Genomic DNA, 24,238 nt, shown 5'->3' on the forward strand with positions numbered 1-24,238 from the left:
AAATTCAAACTTATGTTGGAAAAAAATTAGACGTATTATTATATGGGTTAAATTGATTTGTTAAATTGGGTTAACTCATCTTGAAATAATTGATGAACCAAATAATTTTGGGTTGATTATGAGTTAAAGAGATTAAGACAAAATTGACCTATTTGTTACCTGCATTAAACTGGGTTGACCCTAATTTGATATGAATTCATTTATACTAAACATTAATCTCGAAAAAATTGTGTCACAATTATGTGTCGAGTTATCCATTGCAATCCGTATGGCCACAAGAGATTGAGTATTTAGAAACAAAAATAATCTTCCGGTCCTTACATTTTGGGGATTATTGTCAATTTAATCCCTACATTTTCGTAGCAATTAATTTGGTCCATGTTATTTTTAACTTGCAACAATTTGGTCCCTATCATCAATTCACTAACTGAAATTGACTATAAGTTGAAGAGCATGCCAAGAATCAGGGGGAGCACTTATTCAGCATTCCAATTGCATTTGTTGAAGGCTCCAATGGAAAGCAAAACCCTAATCACTTTGCATCTAATGGCATGCCTATTGCACGTGCACCCTTAAGTGAGTCAAACAAAAAAAGAAAAAGAAAAAAAATACAAGGCCGTGGGGAAGAGCAAAAACATAGTGGGGACTTGGAAAAAAATTCAACAAACCATAAACACAACCATGAAAGATACTTTGTCTATCTTAGAGGCAATAGGGAGAAAATAAGGGAATGGGGAGCAGAAAGAAATAGGAAAGGGTATGAAGACTGGAAGCAGGAAGAAACAAATTAAAAACTCAGGATGAGAGCTATAATAACCAAACAATATCGATGGAGGCTGAAATTCAGCCCCACCGGGAGCAATGATCGTATTAAGCTGAAATTGCTAGGGGCTTGGGAACCAATGCCTAGTCAACGTTCTTTCTCACCTAGTGAGGGAAAAAGCTCCCAATATTTTGTTTCTAATGGAGACAAAACAGATCGTTGAGGAGATGAGATGGGTTCAAGGTGAATTGCATTATGATTGCATGCTTGCAGTTTCATGTTTGGGAAAAAGAGGTGGCCTAGCTATGTTATGGAATAATGATGTGGATTTGCATATCCAAACCTACATATACAACCATATTGACGCCCTTATTTTTACAGATCGCAACTCTCCATGGCGAATTATGGGGTTTTATGGTAAACCAGAAGAGCAGCTTCGTCATGAAACTTGGGACCTACTCAAGCATCTCAAATCAAGGAGTTCAGCCCCGTGGTTATGTATTGGGGACTATAACGAGATTTTGGCATTGGAGGAGAAGGAAGGTGGACACCCCAAACCAATTAGATTGATGAATAATTTTAGAAGCACATTGTTACACTGCGGATTGATTGATTTGGGATTTATAGGAAATATGTTTACTTGGAATAATGGAAAGGGGGGAGATGATTTTGTTCAATTGAGACTTGATAGGGCTTGTACAACAGTTGAATGAAGGAGTCTATTTCCACAGGTTCGGGTTTCCCATCTTCAAGCCTCTTACTCTGACCATGTGCCCATCCTACTCACTACACACTTAGCAAACCACCAAGTCCTACCCAAAAAATTCCCACAAAGATTTTAGGAGAAGTGGGTGACGCATCCAGATTGTGAAGTTGTTATTCAACAAGCATGGAATCACACAGTGAAAATGGGCAGCCCTATGTACCGCCTATTTGAGAAAATTAAAAATTGTAGAAGTGCCCTAGTGAGATGGAGTAAGATCACCTTTGGTCAATCAAAAAATAATCTCCAAGAAAAGCATAGAATCTTGAAGGAATTGACTAGAGAACATATAGTAGCACACTTGGAGAAAATCAGAAGGGTAAAGGATGAAATCAATACCATTTTGTACCATGATGAGCTACACTAGAGGCAAAGATCTAGATCTATCTAGTTGAAGGCAAGAGATAAAAACACAAATTCTTTCCATCAGAGGGCAAGCCAGAGACGAGGGAAAAATAATATTTCAGGTATCTTTGATGGAGGTGGGGTGTAGCATGAATGCGAGGAGGGTATAGCAAAGGCAGCCAAGAGCTATTTCCATGAGTTATTTAAATTGACAAACCCATCAGATATGAATAATGTGCTGAATTTAGTGGAGAGGGTGGTAACCCTAGAGATGAACCAAAGTCTTCTCCAAAACTACACCATCGAGGAGGTTCATCGTGCTCTCTTTCAATTGCATCCCTCGAAATCTCCAGGCCCCGATGGTATGTCCCATTTTTTCTTCCAAATTTTTTGGCTCATTGTGGGTGTTGATGTCACAAATGTGGTACTATCTGTCCTTCACTCGGGTCGTATGCTACATAAAATGAACTTCACTCATATTGTATTAATCCCCCCAAAAAATGAACCAATGTATATGTCTGATTTTCGGCCTATTAGTTTAGAAAATGTGGTAGCTAGAATTTCTCAAAAAGTTATTGCCAATAGGTTGAAAATGATTTTGCCTAATGTAATATCAGATGCCCAAAGTGCTTTTGTACTGGATAGGCTGATCACTGACAATACCACTGTAGCTTTTGAAGTGTTACACAGGATGCGTAATAAGAGGAGTAGAAAGAAGGGCTAGATGGCAGTGAAGCTGGACATCAGTAAAGCATATGATAGGATGGAGTGGAGCTTCCTTAGACAAATGATGCTAAAATTGAGATTTGATGGAAGATGGGTGAATTTGGCTATGGAGACAGCGTGCACAGCATCATACTCAATCTTGATAAATGGAAAGCCTAGAGGTTTTGTCCAACCATCTCGGGGTATAAAGCAGGGTAACCCCCTATCACCATATTTATTCTTATTGTGTGCTAAAGGTTTGTCTGGAATGATTAGAAGGACTGTGGAAAATAGGGAGATCCATGGGGTATTATCTTGTCCAAATGGGGTGTGTATATCCCATCTATTGTTTGTTGATGATAGCTTTCTGTTTTGTGAAGCATCAGTAGAGGAATGCCAACGCCTTATGGATATTCTAGGTCAATATGAAGCAACATCAGGCCAAGCTATAAACGGGCAAAAGACAACCTTGTTCTTCAGTAGAAACACAAGGGAAGAGGTAAAACAAAACATTCAACAAATGTTGGGGGCAAGGATTATGATTGATTGTGAAAAATACCTTGGTCTCCCAATGGCATGTGGGAAATCAAAGGTAAACACTTTTAAAGAATTGCAGGAGCGGATCACCAAGAGAGTCATGGGATGGAAGGAAAAAATTATCTCCAAGGTGGGGAGGGAGATTTTAATCAAAACTATTGCTTAAGCTATTCCCACATATATCACAAGCATTTTTAAGCTCCTAAAAGCACTATGTGACTCTATCAACTCTACACTAGCAAAATATTGGTGGGGGCAAACAAAGGATGAGAAGAAGATACATTGGATAAATTGGAGGAAATTATGCACAACAAAAAAAAGAGAGGAAGGAATGGGATTTCGAGACATACAAGCTTTCAACTTAGCTATGTTGGCTAAACAAGCTTGGAGGTTGATACACCATACACACTCTCTCTTTTATCATGTATACAAAGCACGGTACTTTCCAAATTGTTCCTTCATGGAGGCAGAGATTGGACACAACCCATCTTTTGTGTGGCGGAGTTTGGTGGCTGCTAGAGAGGTGATAATGGAAGGATCTAGATGGAGAGTGGGGAATGGGAGGCAGATTCGGGCAGAGTCACGGAATTGGCTGTCCCATAAGCCAGTTTTTAGAAGGGAGGAATGGCCAAACTTGCGGGTGGGAGACCTGATTGATGACAGAGCATGGGAGTGGAAGAGGACAATGATTGCAGAAATTTTTGCTCCCAGAACCTGCGAGGAAATTCTAGCAATTCTGCTCAGTAGAGAATGCACCCAAGACACATTGATATGGAAGGAAATAGGAAGCACGAATTCTCAGTAAAATTGGCCTATCATGTTGCTCTACGGCTAAACAAGCAGGTAGTAACGGAACACTCACAGGCAGGGGTGGATGGGAAGCTGTGGGAAACAGTATGGAAACTCAATGTCCCACGAAAGGTCCGAACGTTTATGTGGGGAGCTTGTGCGGATATCCTGCCAACTCGTGACAATCTACACCGGCGAAGAGTGGACGTGGATAGAAACTGTGAATTTTGTCGCCAACAACCTGAAACGGGTGCACACCTGCTGTGGGAGTGTCCATTTGCTCGCAATGTTTGGTCTCTGTCCAGTTGGAAAGTGCAGAAATGCAGGAACGACGTATGGGATTTTTTCCAGCTATTCCGAGTGTTGGAGGAGAAATTGACAATAAAGGAACTTGAACAGTGGGCTACTACAACGTGGGCAATTTGGAACGCAAGGAACAGAGCTCACTTTCAAAAACTTCAGACACAAGCTCAAACGATTTTGTATGGCTCTATAGATCTACTGACTTCATATCACACACTCACAGCCACTCAAGAAAATACATGATGGGGAGACAAGGGGTCCACGGTTTTATGGGGGGTACATGTTCTTCCACTGGTACAAGGAAAAGTTAGCATGGGTCAAGTGTTTCCATTTCCTTTTTACTCTGTATACAAAGGATTTTACAATCAATAAAATATTTCTATTAGTTATCTCAAAAAAAGAAAAAAAGAAAAAAAAAAACATTAATCAAATTGACAGCTACCTCAAAATATCATGACCAAAATGATATTTTTGCCATATTTAAATTGTTTGAAGTTTGCACTTACAATCTCACCCTTCTTATATATTCATTCTATGTTCTTTTCGTGAATGCAATTAATAACTAAGAACAAAATAATTACAAAAATAAAATAATAAATAGAAAAGTCACAGAAATCAGAAATGTGAAACCAAAGTGTAAATCAAAGAAGCATTACCATAGAAGAATTTAGAAGTAAGTTGGGGTGGAAAGATATTCAAGATATTCAGGTGAGTACCATTAAGGACAGAAAAGTTTCAGGTACTTACCTCTGCCTGCTATACAAAGCAAAGAAGTGTATCCCACAGAGAAATTTCTCAGGTTGCAGCAGAGAGATATGTTAGCAAACACTCGCAGAGCAACGTGATTGATTTTAAGTGTAATTTAAGGCAGAATCAAAAGGGTACGTAATGGATAAAGAGCAAGTGGGTGTGTTTATATATGAGTGTAAATGCCTTCCGTGGTGATTTATATATTAACACGCATCTAATTCTTGCTTACCCATTTCGACAATGAATCAGTGATGATTTTTCTATTTAAAGAAAAAAAAAAGTGATTTATTAGCAGGAATCCCTACTTTCCTTGAACGTCTGTCTTAAGCAAGTTCAGATGCAGTTTCCAGAATAAGGTTATGAAATTTTCCACTATCATTTTGTGAAGCTAATTTTTGGGAAAAGAGAAAAAAGGAGATAACTAACTGTGATTATTATTAAATTGAGCATATATTGTTTATTGGCCTAACTATAGCGACGAATGCTTTACAAAAGAGAAAAAAGAAGAGTGCTAAACTTAAAGGTGGGCTAGATGGATTGGTATGCAAAAAAGTGTTGATTTGAGAATTTTAAGCTAACTCATGACATTTTAAGTCAAGTACTAACGGGAATGAGTTGGGCTGGTCAAACGTAGAATAGTTTTGTTTTAAAAATAAAAAATCAATTAGACTAAGTTTCAGTAAACAACTTCGACTACATTAAAAAGAACAAAATTAGTTAATAAATACAGAATTAAAAATAAATAGGACTGTTTAAATTTGGCCTCAAAATTAAAATATCAGTTCATAGTGAGCAGTCGTTTATTAATTTAGCCACTCAAAACCTTTTTTTATTCTTTAAAACACAGGTTCAGATAAAAAGAGAAGAGATATATTCTGTATTTCCACCCTATACTATTAGGTTTAGGTTATTTGATTAACATAGCCTAGATAAAATCCAACAATCAACATCCAAAATTATGCAATAAATACACAACCTCTGCTATTTAAAATTGGTGTGAAAATAGACTTTTTTAACACGAGTGTCACATGACTTGTACCAAATTTGAAAATGTATCAACTTAACCAAAATGAACAACTATACACTTAAATCATCAAATTTATCAATTTTGATAGTCTGAGGCTATTTGCTTTGAGAGTGTAACTTTAGGAAAAGATTATTAAATTTTAAAGTTTAGAGAGAATATCATCATTCTATTGCTTAGGGGGACAACGAGCAATTTTTAAAAAAAAAAGAAAAAAAAGAAAGAAAGAATTCCTTCATTGTTTTTTCCTCTATTGATTGAAATCCCCTTATTGGTCATTGACAAATCAATTCTATGGCCACATTTGAGTAATTAAAACACATATGGTAGAGTGAGAGAATAAAGAAGTGAAGTTTATAAAAGTTAGGGGTGTGCATGGGTTAGGTTGGGTCGGGTTAAGGGGATATTTTGATCCAACCTACTATGGTGGGTTAAAAAAAATTCAACTCAATCTAACCCATCACATAAGTCCAACCCAAATCACATGGGCCGGGTTGAACCCATGGGTTTGACAATTTTTTTTATTACTATTATTATTAAATTGAGTAGAAAAATAGTTATCACATCTGCTACTTAAGTTGATAAACAAAATATACATTAATATATGAACTAATATTCCAATTCAGTTATACATTAATATATGAACTAATATACATTAATATTGACTTTTATATAAGATAGGAGGAAGAGCTAGTTATTTTTTAAAAAATTATTAATTATGTAATATATTTTAAATATATATTAAATATATGGGTGGGTCGGGTCGAGTTTGGAGGGTTTGATATTTTATGACCCGAACCCAACCTGACTAGCTAAAAAAAAAAAAAATTGTAGCCCAACTCAACCCACCAAGCCCTAAAAGCCGATCCAACTCAGTGGATTGGGTTGGGTCGGGTCGGTTTTGGCAGGTCAGCAGGTTGGCTGCACACCCCTGATTAAAGTTAAAGTTAAAGCCAAAAGCAAAGAATGTGAAAATGTAGAGACAAGTATGCCTCATTAACAGGAAAAGGAATATTCATTATTTACAAAATGTGTAACTCCAATTGGCAAGCATTCCAATCAAGCTCTGGGCATGAAATAGCTAGCAGATTCATTATTTGCAAACATCGAAAACCTTATTGGCTTCTTTTTGTCAAATGACGTTTCAATTCTTCTTCCCTTAACTTTCAAGGTCAAGAATATGAAAGCAAGTAAGAACATTATGTACTTTTCTTCCTCTCAATGTTAGAACAATGATATATTATTCAATTGTATGTAAATATGAATAAGAGATGCTTATGTATAGACACACTTTATGAGTGCAGTTTAAGTGATCACTTGAATTGAGTGTATGCAATAGGCCTAGACAATATATATGGGTTTACAACCTAAATGCGTGCTCAAATGACAAATAGCCCCCTTCAAACTTCAGATGTGTTGCAGAAACCCAACTTGAGTTGAGATTTAAGATCATGGAACCGACGTAGCAGATGATGAGAATAGGTGAAGATGTCGACTAGCTGATAACAAGAGGGAATGGATCACATTTGTTAGGTATCTTGAAGAAGATCGTGACTGTAAGGTCCACTCCATCTGACCAAAAAAAAAAAAAAAAAAACAAATTGCACCCTTTAAGTTTGAATAAAATTCATTTCGATTATCTAACTTTACTTTCATTCAATTCAGTCCTTCAAGTTTCAAATTTATTCAATTCAATTTTTTCATCCAATTTCATAAAAAAAAAAAAAAAAAAAAAACTCACATGAAAATAATCTACAAAATTAATAAAAATAATTTATAGATTTTTTATGTGACGATTTTTCTTTTCAATTTATTTTTTCATTAGTTTTTATTTTATTTTTTTTAGAGAGTTTCAACCTACGGTGTCCACTTCTGATAATAAATATTATCAAACTAAGACACCAATCAGTTTTTGGTGTAGGCGGAGATTGAACCCCAGATCTCTTATACAACCATCAGATCTCTTATATAAGTTAAAACTCTTTTCATTAGTTAGTTGTATACTTAACAACAAATTTTAAATGAAATTGGACTAAAAGCCTTAATTGAATATATTTGAAATTTAGGCAACTCAATTAAATAAAAGTAAAATTAAATTACTGAAATAAATTTTAGTCAAATTTAAAAGGTCTAATTTTGCATTTTAACCCAAAAAAAAAAAAAAAAAATAGTGTCAAATAGCTAGTAAAGGTCTGGTGACGTTTGTTGGGTTTGAAGTTTGAACCAACCAATGTTAGTCTCTAAAGGTGCCAATGAAGGGCCACACCCCATTGCCTATAAAAAGTGCTTTTCCACATTTGATTTTTATTGAATTTTTTCACCATTACAAAAATTTCATAAGAATTCTCTGGTTGCTACTTGAAGAATTCTTGGCTTAGTCATATCCCAGAGACAAATTTTCTATAACCCTTTAACAACTTTGTGTCAGAGCAAATATTGTCTTGAAGATAACAATTTAATCATACCTCCAAGCCATTAAAGTTTCTTGATTATTCACTAAACTTTCATTTGTTTGTTTCATTGTTTTCCAACATGCTGTTCGTGTCCTATTATACAGATTTAAGGAAACACCTCAAGCTTGGCTTGCAAAATTCAACACCATTATAGATTGTCTTAATTCTCAAGGGTATGGCAGCAAGTCCAGATACACTATCTAGAATAGGGTCTAAATACCGGATTAAATTGGTATATGCCCCCAAAAAAATGCGAGTTAAGAGATTTTTCTGTCTAACTCAGGATATTTAAGTCAAGTACCACATCAGATCGAAACCATGCTAACAGATAATGAAATTTGTCTGGTAAAAACGTAATAGATTTTTAAAAGAAATTACCATAATTTCAGTAACAAATTGTATTTTTTTTCATTATTATTATTATTATTTCATAACGATGCATATATAGAAATTTAATTATGTGTATCAAAAAAAAAAAAAATTTAATTATGAGATTTTGCTAATAATGATTTATTTGATAATCTTTTTGGGTGGATGAATTTGCAATTTTTGCAAATAAAATAACTTCAATAGATTATCAATAACAAATTGTTTTCCAAATTGGACCAATCAATCATTATTAAGTTTTAATAATTTTTTAGATATGTTTTTTGGTGTTTTGGATTGTAGGGTAGAAAAAATAGGGTTTGCGAAAGTTTGTTTGAAACGAAAGAAATAATTTCCAAAATTTATATACTTTTTAATGATACACAAAATATTATAAATGACTTTTATTAAAAAAAATGAATATTTTAACTAACTTGCCTTTTAAATTCCTGAGAAAAATTGTATTACTTTTATTTTGGTACGACAAAATTAAATTTTATATATATCATTATGAGATTGTTCCTATAATAATGAGAATATGATTAAAAATACATTACACTTTATTAGATTAGTTCAAGTTGAAAAAAAAAAAAAAATTTAATGAGATCATCCTAAGAAATTACCTTGCATAATGAGCGGGTTTCCGATTAGTAGTTATTAAACTCGGACCATATGTTAATCTAGTCTAAGAGCTAGGTCAATTGCTCATTGGTTAAACGAGTGGCTCACTGGTTGCACCGCATAGTTTAAAAAAAAAAAAAGTTATAAAAAAAAAGTTTGAGAAGTCATGAAATAAATATGAAAATTAATAAAATAGGCACTTATAAATTATCAATTAAAATCAAGTCTAAAAAACAAGCCACTTAATATAATTCAAATTCAAGGTTTCACAAGTATCAACACTAGATAATATAAAATAAAAGGATATTATAAAAATGTAGTCATGCTTTTGCTATATAAAATCTTATTGCATTATATTTCTTAAAATTCTAGGAATAAAAGCTTATCTTAAATTTCAAAGTCATATATATATTGCATATCTAACTAATTGTTATGAACCCTTGGATTATGATCTGAACTAAAACTTGAAACTTTATATTTATTGAAAAGTCAAGCATCAGCCTCATTATAAAATATCATCGCACATCCTTGGTGTAATGGTCACTCTACAAGTATAAGTGCTTGTGAGGTGTGGAAGGCAGAGGCCAGAGTTCAAGTATCTAGAATGGAGCTTCACATACATATACACTTATATTTCGTGCTGGAAGTATCCCTGATCCCATTGATAACGAGTGGGACCAAATAATTCAATCGGAGTAGTTGCTGAACCATACCACATAGTTCCAGCAACAACAAAAGCGGCAAACAAAGAAGTATAAGTATAATATATAATAAGGAAAGCTGGGGTATAAAAAATATAGTATTCCACACATGGGTTACTGGGCATGCCAGTTTGATATAGCCCATTTGGTATCTTCGTATCCGAGAATCCACGAATTCGACTCCGCATTGTTCACAAAATTATACAAGCGGACTAGAATTATCAGTATGGTAGAAAGATTCATATATTTCTTTCTACCATACTTATTATATTATTGTAGTATATAAAGTTTTACTGTATAAAGATAGAGGTTCAATCTTGTATAGAAAAAAAAATCATTATAAAATATCTTTTTTTTTAATTATATTTAAAATATAAAAAGTATGGTAAACTTCCTCGTCCTTTTCCTATGCAGCAGTGGCGCCCCCTTGAACCTCATTGTTTTAAGGTAAACTTCGATGCTGCGGTGTTTCGTGCTTCATGTTTGGTGGGTTTAGGTGTCATTGTTCGTAACAACAGAGGGGAGGCCATGGGTGCTCTGTCTGCGTCCATTCCTTTGGCCCATTCAGTGGCAGATTTGGAAGCCTTAGCTTGTTTGAAGGCTGTTCAGTTTGCTTTAGAGCTTGGTCTCAATCGTGTTGTGGTTGAAGGGGATTCTACAGTTATCATTAATGCTCTCCTTCATGGTGCGGATTGTATGGCCAGTTTCGGCAACATCTTAGGCGATATTCGGATGCACTCTGATGTTTTTCAAATTGTAGAATTTGCTTCTGTTAATCATAAGTGTAATGCTGTGGCAGATGCGCTTGCTAAGAAAGCAAAGACAGTTAGGGGGGTTCAGGTTTGGCTATCTGATTTGCCAGCTGATATTGCCCCGTTGCTTTTGTTTGATGTTCGTTAAGTTTCTGTTTTATGGAATAAAGTTCCCAGGTCTTTGATCTGGCTTCTCAAAAAAAAGAAAAAAGAAAAAGAAAAAAGAAAAGAATCAGTTAATAAATATATAGAATTAAGAGCATATAAAATAGTTGTAAAAAAAAAAAAGGTGTCCAACCTTTTATTCTAAATGGAATACCGGATCTGAATCTGACAAATTTAAGAGCATGGACCTCAATAACTACTCATTAGTCCAGGCAAAAATGGCCCATTAGCATTAATTTTTGAAATATTTAGCAACAGAGCACTGTTTCGGAAATAATTAGGGAAATACCACTTTTTCCGAAAACGCCGCTATAGGGCCCGAAAACGTCACTATAGGGCTTAAAAAACGCCACTATAGGGCCCCTTAACCTGTTATGGGGACTTATAAAAAAAATTTTGCAGGAAAACGCCGCTATAGGGCCCAAAAACGTCACTATAGGGCTTAAAAACGCCATTATAGGGCCCCTTGAAACTGTTATGGGACTTACAAAAAAATTTTGCAGGAAAACGCCGCTATAGGGCCCAAAAACGTCACTATAGGGCTTAAAAACGCCACTATAGGGCCCCTTGAACCTGTTATGGGACTTATAAAATTTTTTTTCAGGAAAACGCCGCTATAGGCCCGAAAAAGTGGTAGATTGCTATATAGTTCGGAAACAGTGTTTCTGAGCAAATTATTTCCAAAATTGATGGTAATGGGCCATTTTTGCCCATTAGTCCAACAGCGTGATTTGCGGCCTAATGGGCTTCAATTCAAGTGGCATACGCTTTAATGGGCCTTTTTTGGACTCCTATTTGTTAACAAGTGAATCAGACATTGCCCTTACTCTGTTTCATTGTTTCTGAATTTGAAGGGTTCACAGAACTATTGTATGAGCACGGGAGCACTGGAACTCTGATGAGGAAGCCGAGCTCCCAAGATGACGTCATCTGCAAAAATTTGGTCGTCTTGCAGGAACTATTGTCTGTCGTTTATTCTCATTTCTTATGTTTAAACCATAGATCCAATAATCAGTTTATGTTAACAGTAATCGATTTGTAATAATTTTTTTTTTTTGATGTGTCATAAAAAGAAGAAAAAAAGAGAGCCTAAAACTAAAGGTGCGTTTGGGAAGCGCGTTTGCGTTTCCCAAACGCACGTTTTGCGTTTTCAACCTTTTCAGCTTGCCTTTTTTTTTTTTTTTTTTTTTTTTTTTTTTTTTTTTTCACGCGTTTTGGCCAATTTTGTTACTGTTCAGCAACTTTTCAGCAGCAATATTTGACTTTTTCCGTGAATAGTGCATACTGTGCACTGTTCATGGACCCACAAATTACAATTTTTAACAACTTTTTCATTAAAAATGGGTCCCACAGTACTATTCACATATTTAAAAATTATTTTGCTACAGTGTTTTTCAGTTTTCAGTTTCAGTTTTCAGTTTTCAGCTGTATCCAAACGGACCCTAATAGCTATTAAATATAACTTGTTTCAAGTTCAAAGAAACTTAGTAACTATCACATTATCAAGAAGATAAACTAGTATGAATATGAGTGTATTTACTTGAGCATACATAGAGCTAATAAACACACAGGAGTTTTTCAAATCTGGAGTCTTATGGATAAAAGATTGAACATAGAAAAAAACAACAAGAGTATTATCACACAATGGTGCTCTCAGAGTACATATACAAATAGTATAAGATAGATCCGGCTAGTTATATATAACAAAAAGAAAACAATGAAAGGCAGAAAAAGAAAACAATACAAGGCCCTGTTGGGAAACTGCTTCCTTCTTCATATATCTCAGTGTCATATTCTCTTACTATCTTGAGGTTGAACATCATGTAGTTGATATAACCTGTTATTATATAAATGTAATTGAGAAATTAGATAAGTAGTGAGTTAAATGAGATTATTTTCATCACTTTTATACTTCTATGTGCCGGTTTGGATCCAGCTGAAAGTCAAGTCTGCGTTTTGTGTTTTACTTTTTTTTTTTTCCTGCACCGTTTCTGCTTTAGGGGGACAAGAGCATTGTTCACACACTATTTGACACTATTCACGGGTTAAAAAATATTAAAAATGGGTCCCATGATACTATTCACACATTTAAAAATAATTTTACTACAGTGTTTTCAGTTTTCAGTTTTCAATTTCAGCAACAATAAGTTCAATCCAAACGGACCCAATATTGTTAATTTTGCTCTAATTTTATATTTATATTATAAGAACAAAACATCACATTCTAAATAAAATCATTATTGTTTAAGCTTCCCTTTTCCTCATCATATATAGGGTTCGTTTGGATACAACTTATTGTTGCCGAAACTGAAAGTTGCTGAAATTGAAAACTGAAAACACTGTAGCAAAATAATTTTTCAATGTGTGAATAGTACCGTGGGACCCATTTTTAATAAAAAAGTTGTTGAAAAGTGATGTTTGTGGGTCCGTGAACAGTAAATGGGACCCATTGGTGTGCACTCCACCGCTTATTTTGCTGTGAACAGTACACGAGTTGATGAAAAGTGTACAGTGAACAGGTTGAAAAGTCAAAAAAACGCAAAAAAAAAAAACACATAAACGCAAACGTAGTAATAAGAAACACAAAAACACAAACGCAGGAATAAGTTGAATCCAAACTCTCACATAGTGTTTGTTGTGATTCTTATTTGAGTCATAGTCAATGCGCACCACAACACCACCAATGCATTGAGTTATGAAAACGTTGGTTAGGAAATTACGGTATTAGTATATGATATTGTAGTAGAAAGTCACATATACCTAGATTTTGAAAATCATTGCAATTTAATCATATATTGAATCACTTTATCATTAAGCCTACATAATACAACTAGTTCTACTTCTAATTAGCACCTTTCTTTCTTAAATAAAAGAAAAGAAAAAATAAAAGAAAAAGAAAAGGTGATATTTCTAAACAATGTGTGATTTCTAGTTCTACCAAACTGTAGATGATTGTTGACCTTGAAAATAGTTCTTAACAAGTGTTTCAAATGGTGTGCCTTATATATATAAGAGTTGTATCTGTTTTTTATTTTTATGCATTTTTGGATACTGACTAAATACTAAACTGATATACAAAAATGTAATGTGCTCACCTACTATATGTCTTGCCCAATATCACATATCCTTCTTGATAAGGATAAAATTGTATATGTACCTACTGATATCGGAGCATAGAGCAAACGTTCCAAACTAACCCGTCGGACTTGCAACCACTAACATATATAGAGTCTACAGCTCCAAGACTGACGACGTCAACTTGAAGCGAAGAAATAAAGCCGACGACATTAAGCTGAAGGATGTATGCGAGACTGATGGATCTAGCATAACTTGGCCTCCACTCATAGGTATATAAGGAAGTATCTTGTACTCCACGTTTAGAGAGACTCCTACAAGGAAAGGATTCTGTAAAATACGGTCATGAGGATTCCTATAAGGAAAAGACTTCTAAACCAAGAAAAAGATGTCAACTCTCTACTACTATAAAAGCCCCAATACCCCTATTAAACAAGGTACGCATAATTTACCCGCTCTGACAGTCTAGAGTTATGAGAAATTCTAACTTGACCTTCGGAGGGTAATTGGCCGGCACCACATCGGTGCTCTCTACGAGGTCTTCTCTTTTTGTGTTGTGCAGGCGTTGTTTCGAGCACGTAAGGACCGTGTAGCTCATTGTTGATTTTTTGGCATCATCAGTTGGCATTGTCTGTGGGAAAGTTTAGCGCACTTTAACCTATCGCTTCTCGGAAAAAGAGTTGCATGGTACTTACTCACTCGATGGCAATTACCAACAACGTTCAAGGAGACGAGCCGCGACCCACTACTCTGGAGAGGCAGGTCCAAACCCTCATGGCAGTAGTGGAACGTCTTACCAAACAGAATCATGACCTTGAAGAACAGCTACAATAGAAGAATACTGCTATGGGTACCCAAGAGGAAGATCAAGAAGGTACCAGTACTGAATGAAGAGACTAAAAGGGGCCGGAAGAGAGTAATGCCCCAAGCAGACTTGAGAGACAGGATATCAGTCGTCCATCAACCGTTGATACGGCTCTACCCCACATTGTTGCAGAGATACAGATGATGAGAGAACGAATGGACTTCATGATGAACACGCTCAAGGGGAGAGTGTCCAGTGATCTTGGCGATTTGGTCCACCGAACCGATTCACCATTTACCATGTTCGTCAACTCTTTCCCCCCACCACCAAAGTTTTGTATGCCGCAGGTGGAAAACTACGACAGAAACAAGACCCGCTGGATCACTTAGAGTCTTTCAAAACCCTCATGCACCTTCAGAGGTTATCGAACAGGATCATGTGCAGAGCCTTCCCCACCACGCTAAAGGGCCCCGCAAGAATTTGGTTCAGTAAGCTGACACCCAACTCCATTAGTTCCTTCAAGGAGTTAAGCACCCAATTCGCATCACACTTCATTGGGGGACACAGGTATAAGAAGTCTGCTGCATGCATGATGAACATTAAGCAGCAGGAGGATGAGATGCTGAGGTCCTACATCACCTGTTTTAACAAGGAAGCGCTCTTGATTGATGAAGCTGACGACAAAATACTTGTGGCAGTCTTCACAAATGGGTTACGGAAGGGTAAGTTTTTGTTTTCTTTATACAAGAATGACCCAAAAACTATGTCGGATGTACTTTACAGGGCCACCAAGTACATGAATGCCAAGGATGCACTACTGGCTTGAGAGGAAAAGCCTAGGAAGAGAGAGAGGCAAGAAGACCTGCAACAGGACAGGGGGCGAAAGATGGTAAGGACCAGAGAGCGAAAAGATGACAGATGCTCTAAGCCTCCGGCGAGGAGGTTCACAAGCTTCACCCTGCTAACCACCCCAATCGACCAAGTCCTAATGCAAATAAAGGATGAAAGAGCCTTAACCTTCCCCGGAAAGCTAAAGGGGGATCCCAACAAACGGCCTAGAGACAGGTACTGCCGCTTCCACCGTAATCATAGTCATGACACAACCGATTGCTATGACTTGAAATAGTAGATTGAAGCTCTTATTAGGCAAGGGAAGTTACAAAAGTTTGTCAGTAGGGAAAGAACAGATCTGCCTCCTCAAGAGCAAGCCTTCCAACGGGACAACAAGTGTTTGAGACCACCCCTAAGAGAAATAAGGATGATTGTGGGAGGCACAGTGACTACCTGCTCATCCAAGAGGGCACGAAAGACTTACCAAAGAATGGTTCAAAATGTTTAGATGACAGGCGTCGTCCTGAAGATGCCATGGGTCGATAACCCAATTATTGGTTTCTCGGAAGAAGATGTCCGACGTCTTCACCACCCACATGATGATGTGCTTGTCGTTAGCATCCGAGTAGGAGACTATAACACATACCAGGTCTTGGTCTACAATGGTAATTCCATAGAAATTCTCTACTACCCTGCGTTCCAACAAATGTGGATCGACAAAGAACGTCTAGTTCCGACCAACCCTTAACTCATGGAAAGCCATAACTTCAACCTACCACCTAATGATTAAATTTCCCATGGAGTACGGTGTAGGGGAATTGCAAGGAGATCAAGTAGCTACGCGCGAGTGCTACATCGTGACGCTGGAGATGGACAACCATCTACAAACCATGAGTATAGAGGAACAGCGGACGGGGGTAGAACTCGTAGAGAGGCTCGAGGAAATGCCTCTCGATAGCTCCAGATCAGATAGAACCACGAAGGTCGACACTCTCGCTAGCCCGACGGTTCGCCAAGCGCTCATAGCTTTCCTCAAGGAGAATCAGGACGTGTTTGCCTGGAGTCATGAAGATATGCCAGGAATTGACCCGTCAGTCATGGTACACAAACTGAATGTGTCACCTTCTTTTCCACCTGTCCGACAGAAGAAACGAGTATTTACCCCAGAACAAGACCGGGCAATAGTAGAAGAAGTCGGCAAGTTCCAAGAGGCAGGCTTCATCAAGGAAGTATACTATCCCGATTGGCTAGCAAACGTGGTGATAATCAAGAAAGCCAACGGGAAATGGAAGATGTGCGTAGACTTTACGGATCTAAACAAAGCATGCCCCAAGGATAGCTACCCTCTTCCTCGAGTCGACGTATTGGTAGATTGTATAGCTCAACACTAGCTACTGAGCTTCATGGACGCCTTCTCGGGATACAATCAGATTCGGATGGATGAAGCAAATCAAGAGAAGACTTCATTTGTTACCAGCCATGGTCTTTTTGGTTACAAAGTAATGTCATTCGGCCTTAAGAACGAGGGCACGACGTATCAAAGGATCATGAACAAGATGTTTGCGAACCAAATCGGGAGGAATGTTCAGGTCTACGTCGATGACATGTTGGTAAAAAGCCAAAGAGAAGAAGACCATTTGAAGGATCTCGAGGAAACATTCGGCACCCTTCGCTTCTACAACATGAAGCTTAATCCGAGTAAGTGTGCATGCGGAGTAACAGCGGGAAAATTCTTAGGCTTTATGGTGTCTCAAAGAGGCATCGAGGCCAACCCAGACAAGATCAGAGCCATAGTAGAGATGGCCCCCCCGAAGAACGTAAAAGAAATGCAAAGTCTAAACGGCAAAGTAGCCGCCTTGAACAAGTTTGTATCAAGAGCGACAGATAAATGCTTACCCTTTTTCCATACACTGAAAAAATCCTTTGAATGGACTGCCAAGTTTCAGCAAGCATTCAAAGAGTTAAAGGCCTACCTCTCTTCCCCACCGCTGCTAAGTCCTTCGCAACCGGGGGAAGAGCTTTTCTTATATTTGGCCGTCTCCCCTGTATCCGTCAGTGCGGCCTTGATTAGAGAAGAAGACCATGTTCAAAAGCCCGTATACTACGCCAACCGGGCATTTCGTGGTGCAGAGGAAAGGTTTCCACCCATGGAAAAGCTCTCCTTTGCTTTAGTTATGGTAGCCGGCAAACTCAAGCTGTACTTCAAAGCCCACACGGTAATTGTCCTAATCGACAAACCCTTATAGCGGGCAATGAGCAACCCCAAAGTTGTTGGACAGCTGGCACTATGGGCGATAGAGTTGAGTGAGTTTGACATTCAGTACCGCCCCCGCACCGCCATCAAAGGGCAAGTCATTGTTGACTTCATAGCAGAGTTCACCAACAGGGAAGACAAGGGGGCAGATGAATGTCCACAGTGGAGTATATATATAGACGAGTCGTCCAACAGGTAGGCCGGGGGTGTAGGTGTCGTACTTCTCTCTCCTAAAGGAGACCAGATTGAATGCATGGTTCGCCTTGACTTCCCTACCACCAACAATGAAGCAAAGTACGAAACTTTAGTAGTAGGGCTTGATTTAGTCAAAGCAGCAGGAGCTGCAAGAGTGGTTCTTTATTACGACTCTCAGGTCGTCACTAACCAAGTAAACAGGGATTATGAATGCAGAGGCGAAAGAATGAAGAGATATATGGATCAAGTAAAAAGAAGGGTAGATGAGCTGAAGGCCAAAATTATCCAGATCCCCAGAGGAGAGAACGAGCAAGCTGACCGCCTCGCCAAAGCCGCTTCAGTCGAACAGATGACTACCCTTGATAATGTACTTTCTTTTGTTCAGCTTTCACCACTAATAGATACCGTCGATGTGGAGGAAATAGGTTCCAAAAGCAATTGAACCATGTCGTTAATCTCTTACTTGAAAAATGGCGTCTTACTAGACGGAAGGGAGGCCACAAGAAAGCTAAAGGTCCAAGCAGCACAGTTCATCTTGATAAAGGACGTCCTATATAAGAGAGACTTCTCCTACCCGTACTTAAGGTGTTTGGGTCCCGAAGAAGCTTACTATGTCATGAGAGAAGTCCACAAAGGGATCTACAGAAACCACTCAGGGTCACGATTGTTGGCATATAAGTTGATTCAAGTAGGGTACTACTGGCCTACCATGCAAAAAGACACTTAGACTTATGTCAAAGCCTGCGACAAATGCCAAAGATTCAACAACGTCATCCGATAGCTGTTTGAAGAGTTGACCCCTATGACAACCTCGTGGCCATTCGCTCAATGGGGGTTAGACATCATGGGGCCGTTCCCAATAGCGGTGCGACAGCTGAAGTTCCTGATAGTGGACATAGATTACTTCACAAAATGGGTGGAAGCTGAAGCCTTAGCCACCATTACAGAGAAGAACATGAAAAGCTTCGTCTGGAGATCCATCGTATGTAGGTTTGGGATCCCTAGAGTCTTAGTCTCGGACAATGGGAAACAATTCGACAACAACTCCTTCTGGGATTTTTACTCTCAGTTAGGGATCAGGAATCACTACTCCTCCCCCGCCCACTCTCAAGCAAATGGACAGGTTGAAGTCATGAACCAATCCTTACTCAAAATTGTTAAGACTCGGCTCAAGGGGGCAAAGGGCATATGGCCTGAAGAGTTTCCAAGCATACTATAGGCATATAGGACAATGGTGAGGACACCCACAAGAGAAACACCATTTCAACTAACGTATGGAAGCAAAGCAGTCATCCCAGCCGAGGTCAAACTCACAAGCTACAGGGTGTGATGAAAGGGAAAACAACGAAGCTATGCATCTACAGCTTGATCTAATTGATGAGGTCAGGGCGTCAGCAGAATAAAGGCTAGCACAGTACCAGGACCACATGGCGAAGTATTACAACTCTCGGGTACGGTATAAAGACTTTCAAATCGGAGATCTAGTTTTGAGAAAGGTCATGGGTGCTGCTAGAGATCCTACCCAAGGAAAACTCGGCCCCAATTGGGAAGGACCCTATCGAGTCACGTCATGGCAGAGAAAAGGCACGTACCACCTGGAGACGATGGATGGATAGAAGCTACACCACCCATGGAACGCCGAGCACCTGCGGAAGTACTACCAGTAAAGAAGATGGCGTAGAGAACAACACCCCCTTATTTCTAATATACCTTAGTTGATTTTAGCTACACTCCTTAGTTTTTCTATTTTACTTTAAGTTTTGCTACAGTAACTTTTTTAAGCCCAAAGGGCAGATTTCGTTCTTTTTAAGAACTACTTTTCTATGAATGCATGGTTTATCATAATAAGAGGAGTTTTCAGATATGAATTGATGTGTTTTCTACAATATATTAGTCCATAAAGTGGACGACCCCACAAAGGGGATGAGTTTACTACTAAGTAAACAAAGTTAGTAGTCCATAAAGCTTTAGTAGTCCATAAAGTGGACGACTCCACAAAGTGGGCAAGTTTACAACTAAGTAAACAAAGTTATTAGTCCATAAAGTAGACAACCCCACAAAGGGGATGAGTTTATTACTAAGTAAACAAAGTTAGTAGTCCATAAAGTGGACGACTCCACAAGGTGGACGAGTTTACTACTAAGTAAGCAAAATTTTTTCCATAAAGTGGACGAGTTTATTAAAGTCCATAAAGTGGACGACTTCATCCTAGAAGGATAAAATATTATCAAGTCCATAAAGTGGACGAGTTTATTAAAGTCCATAAAGTGGACGACTTCATCCCAGAAGGATGAAATATTACCAAGTCCATAAAGAGGACGAGCTTATTGTCCATAAAGTGGATGCGCTTATTAAAGTCCATAAAGTGGATGAATTTATTAAGTCTATAGAATAGATGATTTCAAAATCCACCAAGTGGACGAGTTTGTTATGTCCATAAAGCGGATGAGATTAATAGTAAATCCACAAAAGGAACAAACCAAAGTTCATAAAGTAGATGAGTTCGTTAGCCCACGAAGTGGACGAATCCATTACTTAAAAATGGTCATTAAAGCTAACGGCTTCAGGACAATACTGTTACTTAACAGTGGATGAGTTCCCAAGTCCACAAGACAGACGTCCATGGAAGTTGACGAAGTTATAAAAGTAGACGGATTTGTCAGTCCTTAAAATGGGCAAGTTCTTTCTAGTACAAATTATGATTATAAAACCCACAAGACAGTGGACAGACCTATAACCAAGCAGACGGGTCCATGATTATGCATGAAAGTAGACAGACTTAACTACCCCAAGGCTACAAAGTAGACGTCCTTAGATGGATAAGCCTGTTGCGTAAGGTAGATGGGTTCGTATTTAACTTACAAAAATACAAACGTCAACTAGTAAAAACTAGACGATGTTGAGGCAACGGGCATAAGATACCGTATATTGAGTAAAGTCTTAACAAACAAAAGCCCAAAAAACAAAAGGGCATAAAACATTGTCCCGAAATTAGATAAACTTTACAAGTAAAAGAAAAGATCCCAAAGTTCATAAGGATGGGAGGTTTTGAGGGGTCTCGTCACCCTTGGTGTGATCTGGGGCATCTTGAGTTGAAGGGTTAACAGCAACAGCTGGATTGGCCGACGGAGTCAAAGGAACGATAGGAGGATTCATGGCAGGCTGAGCAAGGATGATGCGGTCATCTTGAGTATCCTGCTCTAACTTAGTGGCACCGTCAGCACCCTCAGGAATGGCATCACTAGTAGGAGTTGTTGGTAAGGGCTCATCCATTAAGACCTTCGCCAAATCCAGGTGAGGGTAATTGGATTTAACCTGTTTAAGGCAATCCTCAAACCCCACGCCATAATATTCAGCACAGGAATCAATGAATGCCAGTAAATCCTTAAACTCTTTTACAGCGTCAGCTTTGGCGATCTCCACCTAGCCTTGTAAAGCCATCAACTCCTTCTTCGCCGTCTCTTTGGCTTCCTGATGCTTTTTCCTCTGACGGCCCTCCTTCTCCAATTTCTCTTTCAACTCCTTTACCTCTTGGTTAAGAGTATGGAGGGCGTCCTTATACTGATCTTGCCCGTTGGTCAGGTTCTTGATACGCTTTTCCTGACGCGTAATCATCCCTTTGTTGGCAACACCTTTGACTTGTAAAGCCTTCATACAAACCAGTGCCTACAAGATAGAGTAGCTGTTAGTTGGGTAACATGAAAAAGAAGAAATGACAAAATGAAAAGTACTTAACTGAGCCAGGTCATAGAGACCTGAATCCCCCAGCTCCTCCGTCGCTTGGCCAACACAAGGGTCTGCGTCTTTGTCTTTGATGATGGACTCAAGCATCTCGACAGCATAACTCTTGTGGATGAGGAGACGACACTCAGAATCTTGAGTGACGGGGTTGGTTGTCATCAACCCTTTGCCAGCCCTGTGCTTTTTAGGTGACGACTTCTTAGGAAGTTTCCCTCCAGCAGTGACGAACACCTTTTTTTATGGGCGATCATCCTTCCCATCATTTTTCCTCTTAGCCGCCTCCTTAACGGTCTTGGGGGCAAACGAGGACTCCCCTGCCTTAGTTTTCTTCTCTTCCTCCTTTTTCCGAGCAGCAGCTACCCTCACCCTCTGCTTGGCTGCCTCCATTTCTACAAAAACAAAAGACCAATATGCATAAGCGACGACCAAAATAAAAAACACATAGAAAGATGACGGGACATTAAGAAACACTTACATTGACAAGAATAGGCATGCAATTGGCATTGGCTCCGGGCCTCCACAGTAAAGATGTAAAGTGTCAAGTGTAATAAGATCTCGACACTTTCTCTACTCCAACATGATCTTTGTTACCTGACGGATAAAATCTTCCTACTCCTTTGTGATATGAGGACAAGTGGTAGTTGAGAATTAAGGAAAGTAGACAGTGTCAGAAGTTTGAAACAAACAAACAAGGAAAAACAGTAGACGGGGGTTAACCTGAATCTTTGACAAAAGCCAAAGTGTTGTCAAAGTAACAATGGGGAATCATCTTCCATTCTTCCTGACGACACACCCAGTTTGTCCCTTTTACAAAGAAGTATCTACCCTTCCAATTCCTATTGGAGTCAGGCATATCAAATACTAGCTTTAGCCCTTTCTTCCTCGCCGTGAAGTGATATATTCCCTAAGACGAGACTATGTGTTGAGGTCGGTAGCACCAAAAGAACTCGTCAATTATTAACTAACGGTTCCCACCACTTAAACAACCCCACAAAATCTTAGCCCCAATGAATATCCTCCAAGCGTTGGGGGCGATTTAGTTGACGGATAAGCCCAAAAAATTGGCCAGCTGACAGTGGAGCGTTGTCAGCGACAGCCTCAATCCTGTTGCAAACATGACATCGTACATACCAACGTTCGCAGTCTTCCCCGAGTAGCGCTTCTCAAACTTCCCGGGGAGACGGATTGGGATATTGTCCGGTATCTGGTAACGGTCTCGGAGGGTTTTAAAGACTTTGTCTGACATCGTTGGCTGGAAATCATTAACGGTCCATATCTTGGGGAAAATGAAAGGACGGTCATCTCCAGGGGCTCCCGGGGTACTATCTAAAGCCTCCTTGTCAATATTATCCTCGTCACCATCATTGTCGTCCCTGTCACTCTCTCTCTCTTCTCCCTCATCTTCCTCATTACTCATAACTCCCTCACCTTCTTCATTACTCATAATTCCCTCGTCTTCCTCTCTATAACTCTCCAATTCTTTGTCAGAAGGTTAGGGTAACATTTCCCTCTTCGACAACCAGGAGAAGCCCTCCTCGGGCTCATGACCTGATGGGAAGAGCTCGTCGTAGCCCGCTCCATCGCGGGTTGACGACTATTCACTCGTTGCCTTTCTAAACATTTGACTACTTACAAGCTACAGAGGCATTCTAAAAACCTAAGTTAACTGCCTTTCTAAAAAGTACATATAAAACAGAAAGTAATGGGAGCAAGGGTGACTTACCAAAGTAAAGTTGACGAATTTCTGGAGGGTGACGGTTTCAGCTAAAGCAGAGGACGAGGGTGAAGATCTCTCAAGTGACGGATTTGCTCTGACAATCAATACCAGTAAAATAGAGAAATGAAGGGAAAGGTGAGATATATATATAAGGAATGTTAGGCGCGAAAGATGAAGCAACACCCTCATCCAGAGGCGGAGCCAATTGGATTGTACCATGTGTCCAAGCATTAAATAAAGGCTGCTCAAGGAAATCGCCCATAAATGATTCTCCCTCTCTCCTGAGCAAGAGAAAACTAATGAATAAAGTTGAACTCCATAACCCATCAGCTTAAACTGATGGAGATATGGAGTAGGGGGCAGATGATAAGGATAAAATTGTATATGTACCTACTGATATCAGAGCATAGAGCAAACGTTCCAAACTAACTTGTCGGACCTGCAACCACTACCATATATATAGAGTCTACAGCTCTAGGACTGACGACGTCAACTTGAAACGAAGAAATAAATCCAACAACATTAAGCTGAAGGATGTACGCGAGACTGATGGATCTGGCATAACTTGGCCTCCACACATAGG

At 38.7% G+C, this 24,238-nt stretch overlaps 1 protein-coding gene across 1 annotated transcript; it reads left to right on the plus strand.

Annotated features, from left to right (window-relative positions):
- The first annotated feature begins 10,528 nt into the window (after positions 1-10,528).
- Positions 10,529-11,020, plus strand: LOC115951707. The gene has a single exon (XM_031068862.1). It carries the CDS (start codon positions 10,529-10,531, stop codon positions 11,018-11,020), a length of 492 nt encoding a protein of 163 aa, XP_030924722.1.
- Positions 11,021-24,238: the final 13,218 nt, after the last annotated feature.

This window comes from Quercus lobata, chromosome 7 (genome assembly GCF_001633185.2).
Source record: "Quercus lobata isolate SW786 chromosome 7, ValleyOak3.0 Primary Assembly, whole genome shotgun sequence".
Taxonomy (NCBI): Eukaryota; Viridiplantae; Streptophyta; class Magnoliopsida; order Fagales; family Fagaceae; genus Quercus; species Quercus lobata.